The 20,602-nt window shown below is 37.7% G+C and overlaps 1 protein-coding gene across 1 annotated transcript; it reads left to right on the top strand.

Moving 5' to 3' along the window:
• The first annotated feature begins 4,160 nt into the window (after positions 1–4,160).
• On the top strand, positions 4,161–20,531 carry sugt1 (SGT1 homolog, MIS12 kinetochore complex assembly cochaperone). Its single transcript, XM_015363876.2, has 13 exons — positions 4,161–4,288; positions 4,396–4,444; positions 7,026–7,116; positions 7,451–7,520; positions 8,962–9,032; positions 9,123–9,176; positions 9,704–9,732; positions 12,504–12,523; positions 13,534–13,630; positions 15,737–15,844; positions 17,719–17,809; positions 18,304–18,476; positions 19,460–20,531. The coding sequence occupies exons 1-13, from the start codon at positions 4,275–4,277 to the stop codon at positions 19,559–19,561; spliced, it is 969 nt and encodes a 322-aa protein (XP_015219362.1). The 5' UTR covers positions 4,161–4,274; the 3' UTR covers positions 19,562–20,531.
• The last annotated feature ends 71 nt before the right edge of the window (positions 20,532–20,602 follow it).

The following is a 20,602-nucleotide window of genomic DNA, read 5'->3' as shown; positions in this document are numbered from 1 at the left end:
GCCCCAGCGCTGCACGGCAGTAATGCTGACCACTGAGTGAAAAGATTAAACCAGGTTTGCACAACTTCAAACGCTTCAGTAACCAAGGACAGATTTCCTCGAGCTAATGGATTCCAGAATTTTGGAAAGCAGATGTTCAACAAATCAATGGGTCAACGAACCCCATGAACGGTATTATTCTCAAAGGCTTCGAATTTGCTAGAAAGAAGCTCTGTCCTAGTGTCAACTCGTCTCTTCCTCTTACGAGGGTGATTCCTCCCTCCCTTCTTATTCCTTCCTTTTTTTGTGCTCTCTGTCATGCTGCAATTATCCTCTTTGAGGCTCACTTCCTATGTACAGTGTATCGTGTCGTCATGTGAAGACTGTCTTACTGTCCTCCTTAAGAATGGTCCAGTTACTTTTAAATATTAACAATCACTGTTAAATAGTAATGATCTAATATTTTTGACTTAATGATTTAACAGTCTAGTTTTGGCCTAAGTTAACAATACCACACTTTTAATCATTTCAATATTGGATCATTGTTGACTGCCTCTAGGATCTACTGTAGGAGAGCTACAAATATGCTCAGGACAATCCCTATTGTATTGAACGTTCAGATCAGGGTAATTCTGCTGGGAAGAACAAATGTCCAGTTAACCATCAAACATGCAACAGCGCACTAATCAGAGCACCTCTTACCCATTCCTTACAGTATATACACCTCATTTGTCCATGTAATGTCAATTGATAGGCTACAAACCAGCGCAAAGGCAAGGGTGAAAAAAGTTAGGCACCAAAAATATACTTTCTATTTATTGCTTTGGTCAGAACAGACTTGTCTCTCATCAGTACTTCGTGGTTCAAGAATCAGAATGAAGCATTGCACTAATAAAACAATTCCCAATTTTTTCTTTATACTCCTCTGCCCTTGCATTCTGCTTTTAAAATGTACTTTTACTGGGTTTAGGAAAAACAACAAAAAACGAATCTAAAATCTTAACCTTACTTACAGTCTGCACATTCATGATAATGTGCAAGAATGTGTTTTTTGGCAGACTGCCGGTGCACCTATACACTGACAATATCTTGTATATTTTGAAATAGGTGATGTCTGTTTACCAATGCAGATCAATAATGCATTCCAATTATTTTTTAGTTCTTAATTCTTCTAGATATTTTTTTCTTGAAAAACATTTGACTTTAGCACAGACTATTAATTTTAGAAAAATAAAACCGGCAAAATATAGATTCTTGATCTAAAAAATGTGTTGGTTCAGAGCTGTGCGTGTTATGGAATGATTTTTTAAATTACAAACATGCATTACATCGTTTTTTTTCAAAGTTCTACAGAAGAAATGTGAGGTCTTTGCAGAATCTTTTGCAGTACCTTGATCGATTCTGCCATCTAGTGAAATATTTGCAGAATACATAAAATGTACACGTCAATTACACCTGTTTTTTTTTTCATACGCTGGTTTCTGGAATTATACGCAGTACAAACTTGTAGGCGTTTCAGAAAGCAAAGGTATATCTGGCGCCAAGAAGGCGAAGCATTTACAAGTTCCCTCTGGATGCATTTGGAAAACTGTCCCTGGTGTGTGTGTTTTTGTCTGACTTGGGATGGACTGGCACCTTTCCTAAAGTAGAAAATAGATGGGTGGAGACATTTTTATTCTTTGTCCATAGGTACTGTAGCGCCCTCGCTGGCTTTGCGGCCGAAGAGCGCCCGGCTGGGTGCGCGGCGAGGGGCAGGACGGGAGTAGTGGTGGCCAGGGCGGGAACTAGGAGAGCGGCCAGGGCGGCTGACCAATGGCGGAACCGGTGTAAAAGTTCGCGAGATCGCCCGGACTCATGTAAATAGTTTCCCTGGTTTTGCGTCTCATGTACCCAATTACCACCCTATCCCACTGTATCTGTACCCTAGTGTGTTGTAGCTTGTTGTCGATGACACTTGGGCTTGCTGTGCTGGATGCACGTCCGACTAATTAAAAGCGTCGTATTTTCAGTTAACAAAAGCCTGATCCCCTGTCTCTATCCCCGCTGAACCTGTCGCACTACAATATTTTGTTTCTGTAGAAGTATGAAAATGATTTAGTAGATACCATAGAATGTTACCATATCTTATGGTTCTATTGCAATGTACGGAAAACAGCTTACTAGCTGCGTTAAGTGGTTAGCGCACAAGTACGTACTAAATCGGTAACTTATTTTTAATTAACTCTTTATTACCTTTTCCAAATAAAAATTGAATTCCAGCAAAGCATGGGAATCATGTCTCAGTTGCATGTTGCTACTGAAGTGGATGTGTATATAACGTCTTTAATCTGATCCTTATATATGAAAAAATCAAAATCTCTACAGGTCCAGAAAACGCACATATGCGCCCCAAAGGTATCTTCATTTGCGACGTTTTTTTTCCCAGAATACAACTGGAGCTATTCTGACGAAATCATCTTGCTCGTAACACAGTGGGCTGAAACGTCAAGAAAGTAATGCTAATCTGTAACGCTAATTAGTCTGTAACGACTGCTTTTAAACTTGCACATTTTAAAAGACTTCTGGCTGCTTCTAGAAACTTCCCATTTAACCTTAGATCCTTGAATTCAGTCGCGTTAGTACTACGGAGACACCAGGTGGCAGGACAATATAGTGCGTTGCATCCTTCTGCAACTGTGTCTTAGATGTGTCCCTTTTTTTCATTAATACAGCGGTAGGTTGCATTCTCCCGGCGCAGATTTCCGCAGTCCTGCACAGCTCTGCGTTCTTCCAGGGCTGCGGACGGATTTCACCACAGGTCCGTGCAGATCCTACGCGGCACAGCGCAGTTTTGCAAACCAGCTCTGTGAGAGACCCGCAGCCACTGTAAACCAATGGGGTGACGCCGAGGACCAAAATGTTTTTGCTGTTCAATTATTTCAGTATTTTCTCACTCTTACTGTTGTTATTCACTGGTTTGCCTATGGCATCTACAAGCACATAAATTGCTTTCGTTAAAATAATATACATTTACTGTATTTTACCGGTTGTCATTTTCCTCCCTGCGGCGTATTACGGTTTTTAGCATAGATACCAACACAAACTAGATGTGCCCTTCAATCTGGCAGTTAGGTTCAATACAGCCGCCATCTTACGATGGTCAAACCAGGCGGCTCCTCAATGTCAGCTTTGAAAATACTGCAAGAGTTTGGAGTATACGGCTGTAGTTTTGGGGGGCAAGTAAACTGACAAAGCACAGGGGGTAACTACATTATTGAATAATCTGTACTCTGTAATTAAATCTCAAAGTGATAGATCTCGTTTAGCTTGCAGTGATAGGCTCCGGTTACCCCCGCGACCCCGTCTTGCATAAAACGGTCAGAAAATGGATGGATAAATATATTTTTGCCCAACACGTTAGTTATACGATAATTATTAGTTTCGTTTTTGGGTCCAGCAAACTCTATTACGTTTTGCTGGCTCTACAGCCGTATTCCTCATTACACTCTTAGCAATACGAAGCAGGTGTCAACATAAAGAACAATTCTATTTAGCTGTTTACTGTTACAGATTCTTTAATTTACAGTTTCCAGTAACGAGAAACCCGCATATTCCCGCTAAGAGTTGCCTCAACTCAGACCCTATCCGGAAAACAGGGTACAAAATCAACGTACGGAAGCACTCGTTTTTTTCAACATTATTTTAAACCGATTGGCATCTTAATAGTTTTATGGATTGTTTTTGAACTTTACTCGTGTTTAGCAAATTCAATCTCATTTACTTAACGTCCAATAATACTATTGTTTCATAACATTCTGAACATATTAAGTGTGACCATGCATGTAATACCCTAGTTGAGCATGACTGTTATATAATGTGTACGTATGCCATTATCATTCGTATTCGCGTTATCGATTATTCTGTTTTGTCAGTCACAATACCACTAGCCCACACAGAATTTTGAAACTTTTGTCTCTTAGAAACAGTAGCACATCTAGAGCTTTACTGTCCTAGTTACTAGTTTAATTAAAAGACAAATATTCATGTTAACTGTTTACGTTGTAAAAAAAGGCACATGCCCACCTGCTGACCTTTCTGGGCAGCAACGAACTAGTTGCAGTTCGTTATAGTTTGGCCATACTATTGCATTATGGGATACCTATAGTTTTTGAGGAAAAGCGATTTCTTGCGTCGCTCTGTGTGACGTCACACAGATCGCAGGGTGGATATCTATGGTTGTTTTCACGTCTTTTTCCATCTGAGCAGCCCAGCAGCCCCATCCAGAACGTTCTGGACGTCACTTCGGGCAGGACTTCATGGCAGACGAAAGGCAAGTGCAGTGTACATATTTCACTACAACATTCAGTTAAATTAGCCGAGTAACGAGTAGGTTGAGAGTAGCCGATTTTCTCGTTAACTGGTGTTTCTGTGTTGCAGGAGCTTCCCTGACAGCCTCATTGACGAGGATCCTCAGAAAGCTCTAGAGGTAAATAGCGTCCCTGGGTTGCTGTGCCTGTTTCCTTCCGTGGTCTTTCTCTTAGGTACTCAATTCGATTCTTTACGGTATTATTTTATACAGTCGGAATAAGCGTAGCCAATTTACTATCCATTTAGTAATAGATTTGGGCCTTTCTGTGTCAAAATGGTACTTCTAAACAGTTGTCTGCCCAACGATTTTCTCCGTAATGTTTTCACTTTTCCGCATATAGCTAAACTTTTTTTTCTTTGTAACATTACTCAATGTCCCAGAAAACGTGTAAACCTACATCCGTTTTAAATTGTCGTATTGATTCCTTTGGATTCGTTACATGACATTCCAGATCATCCTATCTTGCTAGATTCAGTTCAGTTCAAGATGTCAATGTAGTATTTAAGCGTGCTCCTCAAACCGTCCAGTCACTTGATATCTCCTTGTCCCCCAGCCAGTACAACCGGTCTGAATAAATAGTGCTTATTGGGCACATTGGAGTCAATTTAATCTGAAAACCTCTGTGGGCTATGTACTTTACATTGGCATTGGAAATATTTTAATATTGTATTCTACATACATGTGTATATATAAATGTGTGGATAAAAAAAAAGTTACAGTAGGAGAGTTAAGATACCAAAGGGAAAACGTTATGAGCCTTTCGTGATGATTTCCAAGTGGAATTTAAAATCATTGCCCTCTCCTTCAGTTTGTATCGGGAAAGACCCATAAATTTGAACTGAAGGTTCCATTAATTTAATTTGGATCTGTGATGGGTTTGAGCATTTTGCTGGATATTGGAATGAGAACTTTTTTAAACCAACCATTTTTGTGTGCTAGAATGTCTATAAATAATGTGCATTGGCACTTTGACAACTCGTTAAATCATATGCTACTACCATACCTTGGTCCTGTATTTTCTAAATACTCTCAGACATTTGCCTTTTTCTGTATGAAACACATTGTTCACCACATGTAGGTCAGTGATAGCTCTTTCAGGTTTCGCACTCATCCTTGTAGCTAATAATGGTGATTTAATCATCTTCTTCCAACATGCATTAACCTTCAGATAATTAAAAAAAGGTGTCAGAAATTCGTTAACTACAGAGTTTATTTTTGTTCTACACGTTCAGGGTCACAGATAATGGGAAAAGAGCCTCCTGACGATAGAAATGATAGACTTTAGCAATGCGTTTTATTTCTTTTTGTTCTGTTCATAGTTTGCATGTAATAGTAATGGGGACTCCCCTCCACCACCACCAATGTGCAGCATCCACCTGGATGATGCGACAGCAGCCATAGTGCGCCAGAACACTCACCACACATCAGCTATCAGTGGGGAGGAGAGCAGAGTAATGTAGTCAATTCATAGATGGGGATTATTAGGAAGCCATGATTGGTAAGGGCCAATAGGAACTTTGGCCAGGGCGCTGGGGTAACTTATCAGTAACTTATCATACATATACAGCCATAAAGGAAGTATTATTCATCAAATTCTGTTGATACATCTGCACTATACACATCTAAATAAGTGCACATTTCTCCAAACAAAGTCAGCCCTCTTTCCTGTTATTAGTTTATTAATAGGTTGTGTATACATCCCTGATTTCTTGTAAAAAAAAAAGTTATGAGATGTAAATGGCATGATAAGGTCAGCTGATTTTTTTTCACATCCACAAACTTGGACGTTAGATGTGAAATCTGTTTGCACCTGTTCTTCGCTGGGTCTCCAGTCTGTTGCGCTGATGTTTTTCTGTTTTGCTTGAGTTACTGAATACTTGCAACTGTACCAATTCAGAAACTTTTTCCCCTCTTATGTTAGATGAGTTTTAAAATATAGCGTTGTACCTAGGTTGTGGTTAAGCCTTAATTACCCCCACAATAAATTATATTGCATTTTACTGTAAATATCAATGTGTACTTTGTTGACATTTTTCTTACATTTTCTAATATACTGTACATACCTTAAGAAATGTCCTATGCTGAAAAACTGAAGGAATTAACCCTTTTCAGTCTTGAACTGAAAAGATTATGCGGGTACCCGATAATATGAACCAGGGGACACAAATGGAAACTATGTGGAAGTGCTTTTGGTTTCAAGAACAAGAGGCAAATCTTTACCCAAAGAGCTGTGGGAGTGTGGAACAAGCTGCCCAGCCATGTCGATGATGCCCATACTCTGGCTTGTTTGGGAAATGGATGAGTAGATTGAATCGTTGGATCCAGTTAGCTGCTTACTACTAAATAGACTAGATGGGCAAAATGGGCCTATTCCTGTTTGTAATCTTTTATTTTCATATTTTCAGTGACTAGTTTTTGTTTTTAAGTCACGTGTGAAAATTCACAATTGTTCTGAGGCTGATCTTGTTGCCTATAAGCTTTCTGAGCACCAGTCTTACTCAGTCAGTTGTCCTGTATGGCTTGGGGTGTCCTGCTCATACTAATTTTAATAACATAGCACAGACACAAATCTAGGGTTTCTGATTAACTTGCGCTTCTATTCAGTACTTTTACCAGTTGAGCCTTTTGGAAGCATCTGAGGTTAAGCTCTGCATATGTTTTTGTATGTCTCGGCACATTCATTTGTATTTTCTTCCAGGAGCTGAATGGGGTATTGGAACGAACATCAGATAATGCAGAATGGTACTGTCAGAGATCCTACACCCACCTTCTGCTACAAAATTACAGCAGTAAGTAAATCTACTACATCCAAGTCCTCAATATTTGTCAGTAATGGTGCCTGTCACCTAGTAGTGATTTGTCAACTAGTGGTGGTGTTAAGATGTGGGCATGTGTTGAAACCACTTGTGTGCTTTGACCAAAGATGCAACAAGAAATGTAAGTTATTCAGAAGAGGATGCATGCTGTGGCAAAAGTGGGAGGTAAAAATGTTTACCACACTGGTATCTTATTGTGTCCGTATTGTAACATTCCACTGTAAGAATAATTCTGTATGGAATTTGTGGGTGTATTAACATTTTGAATTTGTGCCATAAAATCTTTTCTATATCTTACTGTTTGTAGGTGCTCTTGAAGATGCAAAGAAGGCTCTTGACCTGAAGCCAAACCTTGCCCTAGCCTATCTCAGAGCAGGGTACGTGGAAACATTTTGTGTGTTGGTACTTCAGATGTTCCTTGTATTAGATGCTTTATAAATTAATTCTACTGAAAACCACAAAATGCTAAAGATGAGACACTGAATCTTGTGTGATTCTTTATAATATGCACTTTATTTTAGGCCAGTTGTAAACCACAAATACATAGCTGAATGTCTTTAGGATCTTCAATGGGGACCAAAAAATTTTGATTTTACAAGTGGAACTATTCCCATAAGAAATAATGGAAATAAGGGTTACTGGAGACCAGGAGGACATAAATATTCCCCAGAGGACATTGAGTGTGACATTTTTCCCATAAGGGACCATGACATGATGACATAATTCTAGAGTAGTGTACATTCACATTTTTTGTGAATACATTTTTGTGGTTTGTGAGCAACTGCGTACGATACTGAGATCAAGCAGTATTAGGTGCATGATGCTGCACAGGCTGAAAGTGGCATCATGTTTTGTGTATGTACAGCACACACAAAAATGAAAGCAACATCCAACTTTTATATACAGCAAAATAATACATACATTTACATTAAATGTTGCAGATGTGTTAAATAAGGACATCTAATACTGTAAAATTACTTTAATCATCTAGTAACTCTGTCTATATTTTAACTTATCTAGCAACATAGTGTGCTTGTGCTTCTCGCTGTTTCTTTGACTTCTTTGTTAGGGCACATTGCCTTCAGGGGACGTAAAGTCGAGACATAAAAAAGGTAAAATTACATAAAAATCTCAGCCAGAATACAGTAATGTATAAAAATCATTATAGATATAAATTACAAAACAATTTAGATTTTACTAGAAATTGGCCATTTTGTACACTCTGGACTTTATGGAGCAGTTTAAGTCCTTTGGACATGAAGTCGGGGAATGTTTATGCCCATGGTTACAGAAACTCAATAGTGGAAAAAGTAGGGAGACATTAAATGGGGATCTTCCTGTATTAACAGTGGCCTGGACGGTGTGGTTTTTTAGGGACTTGGATCAGTTCAGAAATAAAAATATCCAGGCGTTATGTTAATATTTTCTGCTTCGTTCTTCTTTTTCTCTTCTTATCTGATGAGAGGTGTTCCATTAGTTACTGTATATGTGATTGTTCCAACAAGAAAAATGATGAACACATATCCCAAAGCAGAGCTAAGATGCTTTGTCCATCTCTATGGTTTTGCTTTAATAAGTGTTTTGAAACAATAGTAACCACATAATATGCAGGAAACAGTTTAAGAGGAAATATCAGAAAATTGTATAAAAATGTCAACTGAGAAACAATATACCTGGGTAAAGAATATAATCTATTTTGAACTGGAATTGTAACTATGTATTAGTACCTTACACACATTTGGTTTGGAAAACTTTAGGCAGTTTTACACAATGCCTAAGCTACAGGTTTGCTATATATTTTCTTGTTTTATTTTATAGAGCTGCAGAGTACCATTTAAAAAACTACGAATCTTCATATGAGGCATTCAAATCAGGACAGAAGTTAGATGGTGAGTATTTCAGTTTTATATTAAACAGCAGGTTAGTTTTATGTGCTTATGGTTTTGTGACTTTCTATGTCTTTGCACACATTACCACAGAATCTGACAGCACCTTTGGGATTTGGATTAAAAGATGTGAAGAAAACATGGATTGTAAGTAACATCTGATTAAATTTAGTTTTAAGTTTATTTTCTAGGCTGTTTTATAAATCTCAAGAATAGTTAAAATTTAGTCATTTAGTATATGATTAAGCTTCTGAAAGTTTGTGCAGTTATTTGTTGAATGGCTGTCATACATAAGTATTCATTAAAGAGCACATGGACAATATGCCTCAGGCTGATGAAGTACCCTGGTTTTTTTTTAAATCTTAACAACATGGGATATGAGTTACAAAGCCTGATAGAATGTTTTATCTATAAATACATGCATATTGGTTTATTAAACTTTAGTAGCAGGTGTAAAATTAGTAATTATATTTGGTGTTGTTGATGGGTATAATTCGTAGTATTTTGGTCACTGTGATGTGTGGGTGTATTATCCAGCAGAAGTAGTATAAATATTAAAAATATTGGTAGCTGAAATCTTAAAGTTTCTACTTCTGGGTTGATAAAGTTTCAATCATTGTTTAACTCAGTTAATGGCAAAATTCATGATCACCAACTTATTTTGTTACTTGCAGTGAATAAACAGAATGGATCATCCAACACGGTACGTTGTTTTATCTCATTGTGGAAGATGATACTGATATCACGGCTTCAGGGACTTTCACATGTAAACCACTTCAGACATGCAAGGAAAGGCTTTATACCCAGTAGTTTTACAGAACAAATCAAAACATGTCTGACATAAGAAACCCAACCAAAGCTTCAGAGAAGGTAGCTACCACCACTTTTCAACCTGCTCCTATTTCTATACTTACTCTGGACTACTGAGTACCCAGTGCTCAACACATGCCAATCTGCACTAACAGGTTCAATCAGTTATACAGTTTCTGTAGATGTCAATAACACTACAGTTAAATGTTTTTGAGTAAAATTTGTGCCAGAGAATTCTTAAGATTTATTTTGCAGACCCATTAAGCTTTGAAGGTTTAGAACTCAAGATGGAGATCTAATGTTGTATAATAGGTGATTAAAAGAGGGAAGGTATACTGTTTCTTTGCCAACAGACGTTGGTTGTAATCTGCATGGATGTTCGAGGGGAACTGGTCTGCACTGCATTTTGTCAAGACCCTGCTGCTGCATGAAAATCTGGTTTAGAGTAAATTGCTTGATATCACTTTTACTATGCAAATACAATTTGAATTAGGATTAATCAAATTTAATGTTCGTGTTTTGTGGCAGTATGAGCAAAAGGTTGAATAATAGTAGTAACTTCTCAGTGCGTTTTACAGAAAAGTAAAGAAAAATGAAAACGGCAACAAGGATACGTGTTAATATTGGCACAAAGAAACAGATTGGTTTATAATGTGATAGCAGATGCAAAAGGGCAGACATAAATTAAATAAGAGCCTTTATAAAGAAGATGGTTTTGGGTCTGCCTTTGAAGGCGTTGAGGGAAGGTGACTATTTGATATCATTGGGTGTAGAATTCCAGAGCTCTGGGCCATAGCAAGAGATGTCTTTGTCACCCTTAGAACGTAGATCTTGGGGGACAGACAGGAGACCAGAGTCAAACAAAGGCTTCAAGGTAGAGAGTAGGAAAATGACTTGGATAAATATTGGGGTGCCAAGCCATATAGAGCCTCACAGGTGAGCATGAGGATTTTGAAGTCAACACAAAACCTGATAGGAAGCCAAGGGCTCCAGGACAGAAGAATTGTGATCCTTTGTATGTATTCTGGATGCTGAGTTTTGGACATACAGTACTGAAATTAGTTAAGAATGGATTTAGATACACCAGCGAGTAGGTTGTTGCAGTAATTGATTCTAGAAAAGACAAATGTGTTGACCAGCTTTTCAGCAACAGTCAGAGACGACATAAGACATAATCCAACGATATTTCTGAGATGGAAGAATGTTGTAGTGGGAATTATATTTACATACAAACAAATACAGTGGAATTTCCGCATGTTTAGGTTGTAATGCTGTAACCAGTAGGAGCCATATGTATATTTACCATTTATAATAAAGTGCAAAGAAGAATAGATTCTCTAAACAATTGTATTGTGTACTTATATAGCATATCTTTTAAAATAAAATGTAGAATTACTTGATTTTGGCATGCTTATGCTTTACTAGTAAATAAATTCTTCTAAATAAACTAAAAAATAAAAGTGCTAGTGTCCCCTAATAAAAGAGGGGTGAATAAAAGTGAAGCAGGTGTTGAACAGTTTTAATTTATTTTTCAGATTTGTTATGAGTTCTTCTTTAAGATTTTACTTAAAGATCACAGAGGTTTTTTTGCAACCTCGGCAAATGAAATCTTTGGCATTGCTTTGTAGAAACATACGACTAGATTTTGTGTATTAGATCCGTTCTCATGTAACATAACATTTTTCAATCCTAGAAACACAGCTACTGTATATACTGTATGTTGCTGATGCAATAATCTGTGGTGCATGTTGAATGGATTTTGAAGGACATTGACTATAAAGGGGTTATGATATTAACCAAGGAGGCCTTTAATGTGATTGCTTTGTAATCCCAATTTTCAACAGAATCTGTTTAAAAAAGATTTTTTACCATTATAATCTCATTTCTCAACACAGTCAATTGGAAACTTTTGACAACTGCTTTGAGTATGCTAATAAAGTTTCTATGTTATGCTTCCATTTCATGGGAAACCGAGAGGAAAATTGATCTAAGTTTATAGAATCCTAATGGGTTTAGATTGGGTAAACCCAATGGGTTATTTTACATTCAGTGGTGAAAATAGGAAAAGATACTCTAAAATAAAAGAATTCATTTAGGACTTGGAATAAGAAACACTTATTCCAAGTCCACAAGAGTTTTGGGTGTGTTTCCCAACTAGGTAACTAAGGTCCAAACTTTTCAATGTCTTTCAAGTAACAACTTGTTAAAATCAGTGATTCTTTTTGCTGCTCAGTTACCCAGAAAGCAAGAGGGTCTGAATGGCTTTCTCTTATTTGAAAACTGTTTTCTTTGACCTCCTGTGGCTTGTCAAAGGTTTAATCATTTAGGATTTAATCTATTTGGAGTGAAGAATTAGTTAAAGCTTCAAGGTTCATTTGGAAGCATGAAAAAGGGAAACTTAATTGGGGAAAATTGTGAACTAGTCTGTGTGGAATACTTCATTGCACCACAAGGTGGTGCTATTTCATTCCTTCAGTTGCTGAACACTATAGTTTCTCTACGCACTGCAGTATAAACACGCAATTAAACTTGATTAGATATCGCTGTGTTTCATATGCAGGAGAGCCTCGCTTAAATTCTTTCACATGCATAATTTAAAGTTGTTTTTTTTTCTCTTCCCGTTTAACTGACCAATTCAAATGGATGTCCTACTTAAAACACAAGGCAGCGCAACCAAATGTGAAGTAAGTGAATTCTTATTGTCGTCCATTCTCACAATGAATGATTCTTAAACTCCTTTAGCAGTTGTTTCAATCCATGAAGAATTCTAGTTTTTGTCAATGCGTGAGCCCAGAAACATCTTCAGAGGCCCTGGTTATGGGTTTTCTTTGGTCTATGCAGTGATAAGCCATGATGAAGCAGTGGTCTACGAATGTGGCAGGTGAGTACCCAATCTAAGTGGTACCCCCCTGCCCCTCCAAGCCTCCTGCCAAAATGCAGTTCTGACAGCTGTAATGGATGTCCCACACGGGGGGGAAAAAAAAATGTGGTTGCGTCAGCTGAGGTGCTCCCATCCTCGGCACCATGGCTCGAGCAGCAGAACACCCCGGATGAATTGTCCAGACAAGCCGGGGTCCCCTGGCGCCCGGGGAGGTGATGCGGAGCCTCCCAGTGCAGCACCAGCAGCAGTCAAACCAGCCAGGCCATCGGCTTCCGCTGCTGGGAGAGGTCAAGCTCGAGCTGAGACCTTCATTGAATCATTTCACAAAACGGCCTGCAACACGGAACCACATCTGGACAGGCCGAAACATGTACACAAGAGCCCCCAGCACCGGTGTACACAGGATACACAAAGACAATATGATAGGGGTCTACAGGGGAGCAAGTCTTCAGGGGTTTTTAGAAGCCATATTTATTTTGTTCCAGGAAATGTCTTCATTTTCTAGCATTCAGATCTCTTCTTGAAATACTGTGTGTTGTAGGTGTGCATGAAGGTTTTAACAAAAGAAGACGGTGGGGGGGCAGGCCTTTGTTTTGCCTGTGAAATGCTACTGTTTTATGTGCAGAAATATGATATTATAAACGTTTTTACAACATTTGACATCTTCACCTGTCCACTGAACTGTAAAAGTTAACTGTCAATGTTTGTCCTTGATTAAAATCTGCTCAGTAGCAGATGGAGTGTTTTAGAGTTTTAAGTATGTTGTTTCCAAAGTACACAAGCAGTGACTTTAATAACTTTATTTTCTCATAGATACGATTGGTACCAGACAGAACCACAAGTTATCATCACCATCATGGTCAAGAATTCTAGGAAGGAAGATGTAAATATCCAGTTTGAAGAAAAGATGGTATGTGTTTTTTCAGTAAATGATCTTTTGATATGCTCTAATGCAATATGGTTTTGACACCCTGTGAAATTAATGGGAAACAAATGGCTATAAGATATGAAACATAACAAAAGTATTTTATGTGACTAGCAGATAAGCACATCATATTTAGTGACAGTTATTAAATCCTTGTACACTTTCATTATAACGTCTGCTAACATATCTGTATTGAAAGGCAAAAGATTAAAAAGAAGTGGAAAAATCTTTAAAAATTATAAAAATAACAGCTCCCAAAATCAAAGAACAAACCTGTGTTTGATCTGTTCTATAAATTAATTAAAAACTTCAGTTCTGTATAATAATTTGGTGCAAATTAGATGGAAATGAGATAAAATATTAATTTAGTTATCTGGGGAATCTGCCTGTAGGGCTTTCTAGTCTTCAGTCTGGCTCAAAATGCTGTCCATATGGCAATTATGTACAGTAGTATAAGAGAGCATTGGCCTGATGCCTATTGGCGTAGCAAATTCTTCCTGTGACACTCTTCTGTTAGGTTCTGATCTGAGATGTGGAGGATAATGAGGTTGTTGTAAATCTTAAGTGCAGAGCCTACCCCTGGGGCTGCCTCAGATCTTAAGAGTGTGGCCTCATTGTTACAGCTGCAGTGGAATGATAAGGTTAAAAAAAAAAATGCATACTGTGATCTATGTCGATATGCGTTTATCTGCAAAAGAAAGTAGACTTCTGAGTCTCTTCTTTTGAGAACACCTGCAGATTCTGGAACTGTGCACAGCCTTGTTAAAATATTGAGTGGGGCACGCTTAGTAGTGCAGCACTTTGCCTTATGCAAGGCAGTAATTAATTGGCTTTGTGCAGATGAGATTGCTTTCCATTCCTGTACAGACACAGGATTTTGTCTGTGAGGGGATTCTAGGTTTACTTTAACACCTTTGTAGGTAGGTAGGGATCAGCGAATGGATAGTCTATATAGTCTCTGTAGTTTAGTATTTAAACATTTGACAGGTCATTCCAATTAGGTTCTGGCCTGACTGATTATTCATCTTTGTGTTGCATTGGAGCCGTGAGCTGAAGTACTGTTTCAAAACTTTTACTGGTCTCTTTAGGCGGGCGATCTTCAGAGCAGATGGGCTGACATACCTTCTTGAGGATGTTGAGGGAGAAGTTAACATTCATTCCTGAGTCACCAGCTGTGACTTCCAGTGCCCGCATTCTAAACCAGTTGTACTTTCTTGTGGCTTGATGTTATGTGAATATCCATATGCTATATGGTAGGGGGTAACCCCTGACAGCGATGATAACTAGGCCTGAACAAAATGACAGATTGAAGGTCGAAAGCTAATTGTTCTTTCTGAAACACATTTCAGAAGACTGCCAATGTGTGGAAGTTAGACAGGTTTTCCTTTTTATTCTGCTCTTTTGCGCATTTTGCAACCAGAAAATGTCTGATGATCCCTTGGGGAAAGATGTAAACATTCTGCTGCTCCTGCAGCTGGTAACCAGTATGTGGTCTCCATACTTATCATTTGCACTTCATTTCCATTCTGTTGGTTTATAGTGTCCGGAGCCCAAATGAACACTGCTCTTTTGCCCTCTCTCATACTGGGCAGTGGCTTTAGCAGTGAAAGTGGAATATCTTGAGCTTTTGACATTTCCTGTGGGCTTCTGCAAGTGTTCTGTTGGCCATCTAGGGACTCAGTTTCTTCTTTGATTTTATTTCTAAACAGAACATTGACTCATTGCAGAAAGTGGCTTCCTTTAGTCTGGTTAAATCTTTGCAACTCTCTGTATAATTCTCTTAGGTCTTTGTATATGGTGTTCATAGCAATATCAAATAATTCTATGAAGTCTGTATTCCATTACTGAAGCCCTAACAAAATTTTAGCTGTAAGTGTATTGTAAAGATATAACAAAAATGTATTGTTACTGAAACACTAGCAAAATTGTCATTTTTTTTTCACAGGTCATACCTTTTCTGTAGTCAAAATTTCAGTGTTGTTAGTTACTAGAAATGTATTCTATCTGTTGTTTATTGCGATGGTCTGAGTACTTTAGAGAGACATAAAAGGAATATACATTTCTAAAGGATGTTATTTTTTGTGTCTTAAGTTACATGCAACTGTGAAGCTGCCACAGGGTGATGAATTCAATTTGAAGAAGCATCTTCTTCACTCAATAGTTCCCGAGCAAAGCACATTTAAAATTCTCTCATCAAAGGTAAGTTTCTATTCATTAGTCACTCATACTTCTGAGTGCGTGCATGAGCTGTTTGAAAACACTAATAGAAATTGGCATTTTGCAGGATTAAACTTGCACACAGTTATGGCCACATTAGCAGGAAAGGCATATTCAGACAGTTAAACTTTATTGAGATCTGAATTGCGGAATTGCAGTAATGGTCACCAATGACATTTCTGAAGACATCTAGTTATATTGCTGCTGACTTATATTGATCAAGAGAAAATTATCATGGACTGTGATTCTTACCAAACCGGAAAACCTTGTATCTTCCAAAATAATAACCTAAAACCACTTCACATTTACATTTGATTTGATAAATTAATAATGTTCGTGTAGCAGAAATCACCCGAGGCAGAGCCATATGTATGAATTGTATTCTGGTTATTTAGAAAACTTTTTCTTGCATATTTTATTTTAAAGTGAGGCATTGTTCCACACACACTCTGCGAGAAGGCAAAAGAAGTTCAGTATTTCATCTGGGGCTTCATTTGCGTTCATCTGTGCAACAATGCTGTCAGAAAAGTGAAAAATCAGAAGGTGCTTTGTTTCAGTTTTTCCTGAAACGCTGTGTCTCAAGATGAAATGGCTTATTATAACTTCAGTGATGAAGTGAAAAGGCGCACAGCAGTGTAGCTGTGAGTGTGGGCTGGGTTTCTTGCTCCTCGGGGCTGCAGTGGAACATGTGCTAGTGGTGGCCCATTAGCACAGTGCTGTTGCTTCAGAGGCTGGCTGCAGGCAGCAGAGGGTCACTATTCACAAAGCTGTGTTTGTTCTGAGGCCTGAAGGGCTCCCCAGGTTAGTCTGGCTTCACTGACAGTTACATGGTAAAGTATTTCAGTCTTCAGTGCTGGAATTCCACACAGACCATTTTCTCCCACCTTGTTTAGCCGCAGCCGCAGCAGCAGCAGCAGCGGCGAATTTAGTGTTTCAGTTTAAGAAAAGGAATCTATAAAGCGACGACTTGCCTTTTATTATTAAACTGAAGTACATTTAAGCAGACCTTAAAAATTGTAGTTTGAGTAACGTGTATTTTAGTTTTTTTTTCCTTTTCAATATGTTTTTCTTTGAAACCAATGAATGAAAGTTTGTGTAATTTACTGCTCAATGTCTTCAGTTTTTTTCAGGTTTACTGTTTATATTAAATTTTAATATCTTAGTTATGTGATGTGTTAACATTATACTTGTACAAGCTGGAAGGAGGCAGCCTTAATCCTGTTTCACCACCATTAATTTTAAAGTAATTGTGTTATGTAGAAGAAGCTCTTAAATAATTCAAATCAGTTTGCCTTCGAAAACAAGCTTAAACTGAATCTTTTTTCCCCTTTTAATCTCTTTATCCATCTTCCAACGGCTACAAGGTGGTACAGTCTCGTGTTAAAGAAACATGTTAAAAATGTTGAAGAAATTTATTAATTGAACTCAGTTGTATTCACTCTACACCTTTGTAGTAATGTTTTTGCAGAAAATCTGTGATTCTAGTGTTGGAACAAAGTAATCGATGCAGTTGCCCATATTCTGCCATACCTTTCAAAAAAATTGCTTTAAATTATTTTTGTTTCAGTAAAAGGAATTCTCCATATACAGTAGATGGAATTATACATTTCAAGTGGGCCTGACTCATGCCAAGCTAATCTTCCTCAGTTTACAGTTTCTGGACTGACAACAGATGGTCTGAAGTGAAAAGCTGAGAGCTTTATGTAACTCAAGCACCTCTGTGTTTTCTGAGGCTGTCCGTTTCACTTCCTAACGTGATGGCTTTCTGAAGGCAAGCATGTTTTTTACCACATAACAAGTGCTCTTCAAGCTATACTTAATGCATACAAGTGTTGTTTTTATCATTTTCTCAACAGATCGAAATTAAAATGAGGAAGACCGAAGCCATCCGATGGGAACAGTTAGAAGGAGAGGGGGCCAAGCCAAATGTCAAACAATTCACACCTAGTAAGCAGCAACTGAAAATTGCTTTCAAACCCATTGCTGGTGAAAACTGGGTTCAGCATTGTTCTAAGTCAATGAAAGTGTAACTTTGAGTCAAGCTAAGATTTTTTCAGCATATCATATATAAGACATGATATATTTCTTACCTGAAAAATAGTTTGTTTATACACCAGACGATTCACAAGGTAAGAGATTGAATCATGTTCTTGCTGCTTTTCTGTTTGAATTCATAGTAAATTAGGTTAACACTTTTATCCAAAGACTCTTCTGTTTGTAACCTGTCATGCAGCTGATTACTTTGCTGAAGCAATCCGAGTGAAGGATCTTGCTGAGTTGTATAATAGTATTGCCCATGGGCTTTGAGTCCAGAGCCACTACTCCACACTGCTGCCTGTTAACTGTAGTGAATCAAAGTCTGATTTCCCATTCAGGTAGTTACTCTTTGTTCCCTGCATGTAGTTAAAATAAAGACACTAATTGTATTTTGTTCTCTTTAGGCCAGTATCCTTCTTCTTCACATTATACAAAAAACTGGGACAAGCTAGTTGTAGATATAAAAGAGGAGGAGAAGAGTGAGAAACTAGAGGGAGATGCAGCTTTGAACAAACTTTTCCAACAAATATATGCGGATGGCTCTGATGAAGTTAAACGTGCAATGAACAAGTCATTTGTAAGTATAATAATCATTTTTTTTAAGTTTAAGTTAGTGTTGTATTACTAGCTATTTTAAACATGGTTTGAGGAATTTAAGATTTCTTTAAACAGGGGGTTGATCTTTTAAGTTTTTTATGGTGACATTGGAATAAAAATATGCAAAGAATCATGGTAAATCCTCAGAAATATTTCTAGCAAGGTAATCAGGGCTGCTGTGGGCTGGGGAGCTCCTGGCTTGCAACCCTCAATGAGCCAGCAGTTGCTTGAGCTTCCTCTGATTGATTTCCACTGCCTTTAGGAGCCTGCAATAAGCTGCTTAATAAGAATTTAGAAAGAAAAAAAATTGCCGAATGGTCATTAATTGTTTTCTAATTTCAGAGAAGACATTTGGGCTATATTGGGGCATGTGAACACAAATGTAGATAATTTATATACTTAAGCATGAACATAATATCAGGGTAGAGTTTGAATTAAGGGTAACTGATTTTTGGTTTTGCACTCGTGCTAGTCACCTAAGTGTTAAAAGGACAAACAGTTTTTTGTCCATTCATTCTGGGTGTTGGGAATCACTGGTGTAGTGGCTAGCAGCAGATTCTGTCTGCACTTCTTGCTCATGTGTGCTCATTTCTGGTCTGCTGTAATGAGGAAACAGCAGTTCTGTATAAAAATCTGTTTGGGAAATAGTTCCATTGGCTTGGCATGCATCAGGTATCCTATACTGTCTATGTTTTTGAGCAGATCTAAGTTGGGGTGTAGCAAAATGCATCCGTTTATTTAAAATAATGATACATTGCTTATTACTCGGAATTATTAATCTATGAGACAAACTTGTTTTGATTTTGCTATAACTGTAATTGGTATTATTAGAGACACGGATAATAAGGTTGTTTTAGTATCTAACGAGACACATCACTAAGGAATTTAATGATATTGCAGTATGTGCTGTTGTTCTGCATTGCTGTGCTGAGTCTGCAGGCTTACTTCAATACTGTATTGCAGATGGAGTCTGGAGGAACTGTTCTGAGCACCAATTGGTCAGATGTTAGCAAAAGAAAAGTAGATGTGAGTCCTCCTGATGATGCAGAATGGAAGAAGTTCTAAAAGCATTTGGATCCTGGAAGCTCATGTTTTCTTCTTCTGTACCTTTTTTGTGGACAGATTTTTTTTTTCCTTGCACTGTTTTGGGGGAAAAAAGGCTGCAAGCAATTCTGTGCATTTTAAAAAAAATCTCAATTTAAAGTGTTTTATTAAAGTTGAACTTTTCTGCAAACCTATTTTAAATAATTGAAAGTAAATTTAATATTGTGTACCGGACTCTTTTTTTTTCCACAATAAGAAAAGTATGGGCAGTAGCTGGGGTTCTGTATTTACCTAGTGAGATACAAAAGGCATAATGTCCTAGACAAAATTAAGGAAGAAGAGTATTTTTTCCAGTCTGATCTAATTTAAATTGTCATTTATTTTCTGACGAATTACTTGTTACATCAGGAAATTTGGCACTGGTTATCTGTGTTCTGTGCAGTGCAAATGTAACACTTTAACAATCATAAATGATAAATGCAGCATTGTTCTTCACTCACTGTGCACAAAAATGGCTGTCAACTTCACAACTGTTTGATTAATTATAATAGCATAACTTTACAGTTCTGCTGGTTCTTCACTGAGGCTTTTGTAAATTTGTGAAATTTATAACTTCCCAGTTTTCAAGGCTTTGACCAGAGATATAGAACCTCTATACAGTATATCCTGTTTGCTGTTCTATTTTTATATTTTTTCTGTACTAGTGATTAACTTTGTGGGTTCAGGACATACAGAAGACTTTGAAAAAGTGGTCTATAGCAATGCGTCTGGGCCAGATTTTATGAAATGTATACCAAAAGAAGTGGACAGACAGCTGTTATGCTGGTTAAGCACCCCACTCATGAAATGGGTTATATTAAATGTAATGTAAAGCCGCTCCAGGTCCCCCTCCCTTGAAAGAGTGTGTTATCAAACATGTCAAAAACGCCCTCCACTCCACATGTACCAATAAAATGTCAGGAATAATTTGATGCCCTGCATATTCAATAGACTTCTACAGTTTGTCAGCCTCATCTCTTATCAATTACATGGTGCTGATTTACAAAACTTAACTTGTGAATA

This window comes from Lepisosteus oculatus, chromosome 15 (genome assembly GCF_040954835.1).
Source record: "Lepisosteus oculatus isolate fLepOcu1 chromosome 15, fLepOcu1.hap2, whole genome shotgun sequence".
Classification (NCBI taxonomy): domain Eukaryota; kingdom Metazoa; phylum Chordata; class Actinopteri; order Semionotiformes; family Lepisosteidae; genus Lepisosteus; species Lepisosteus oculatus.
The sequence above is the reverse complement of the archived record's forward strand: the minus strand, read 5'-3'. Positions and strand labels throughout refer to the sequence as shown.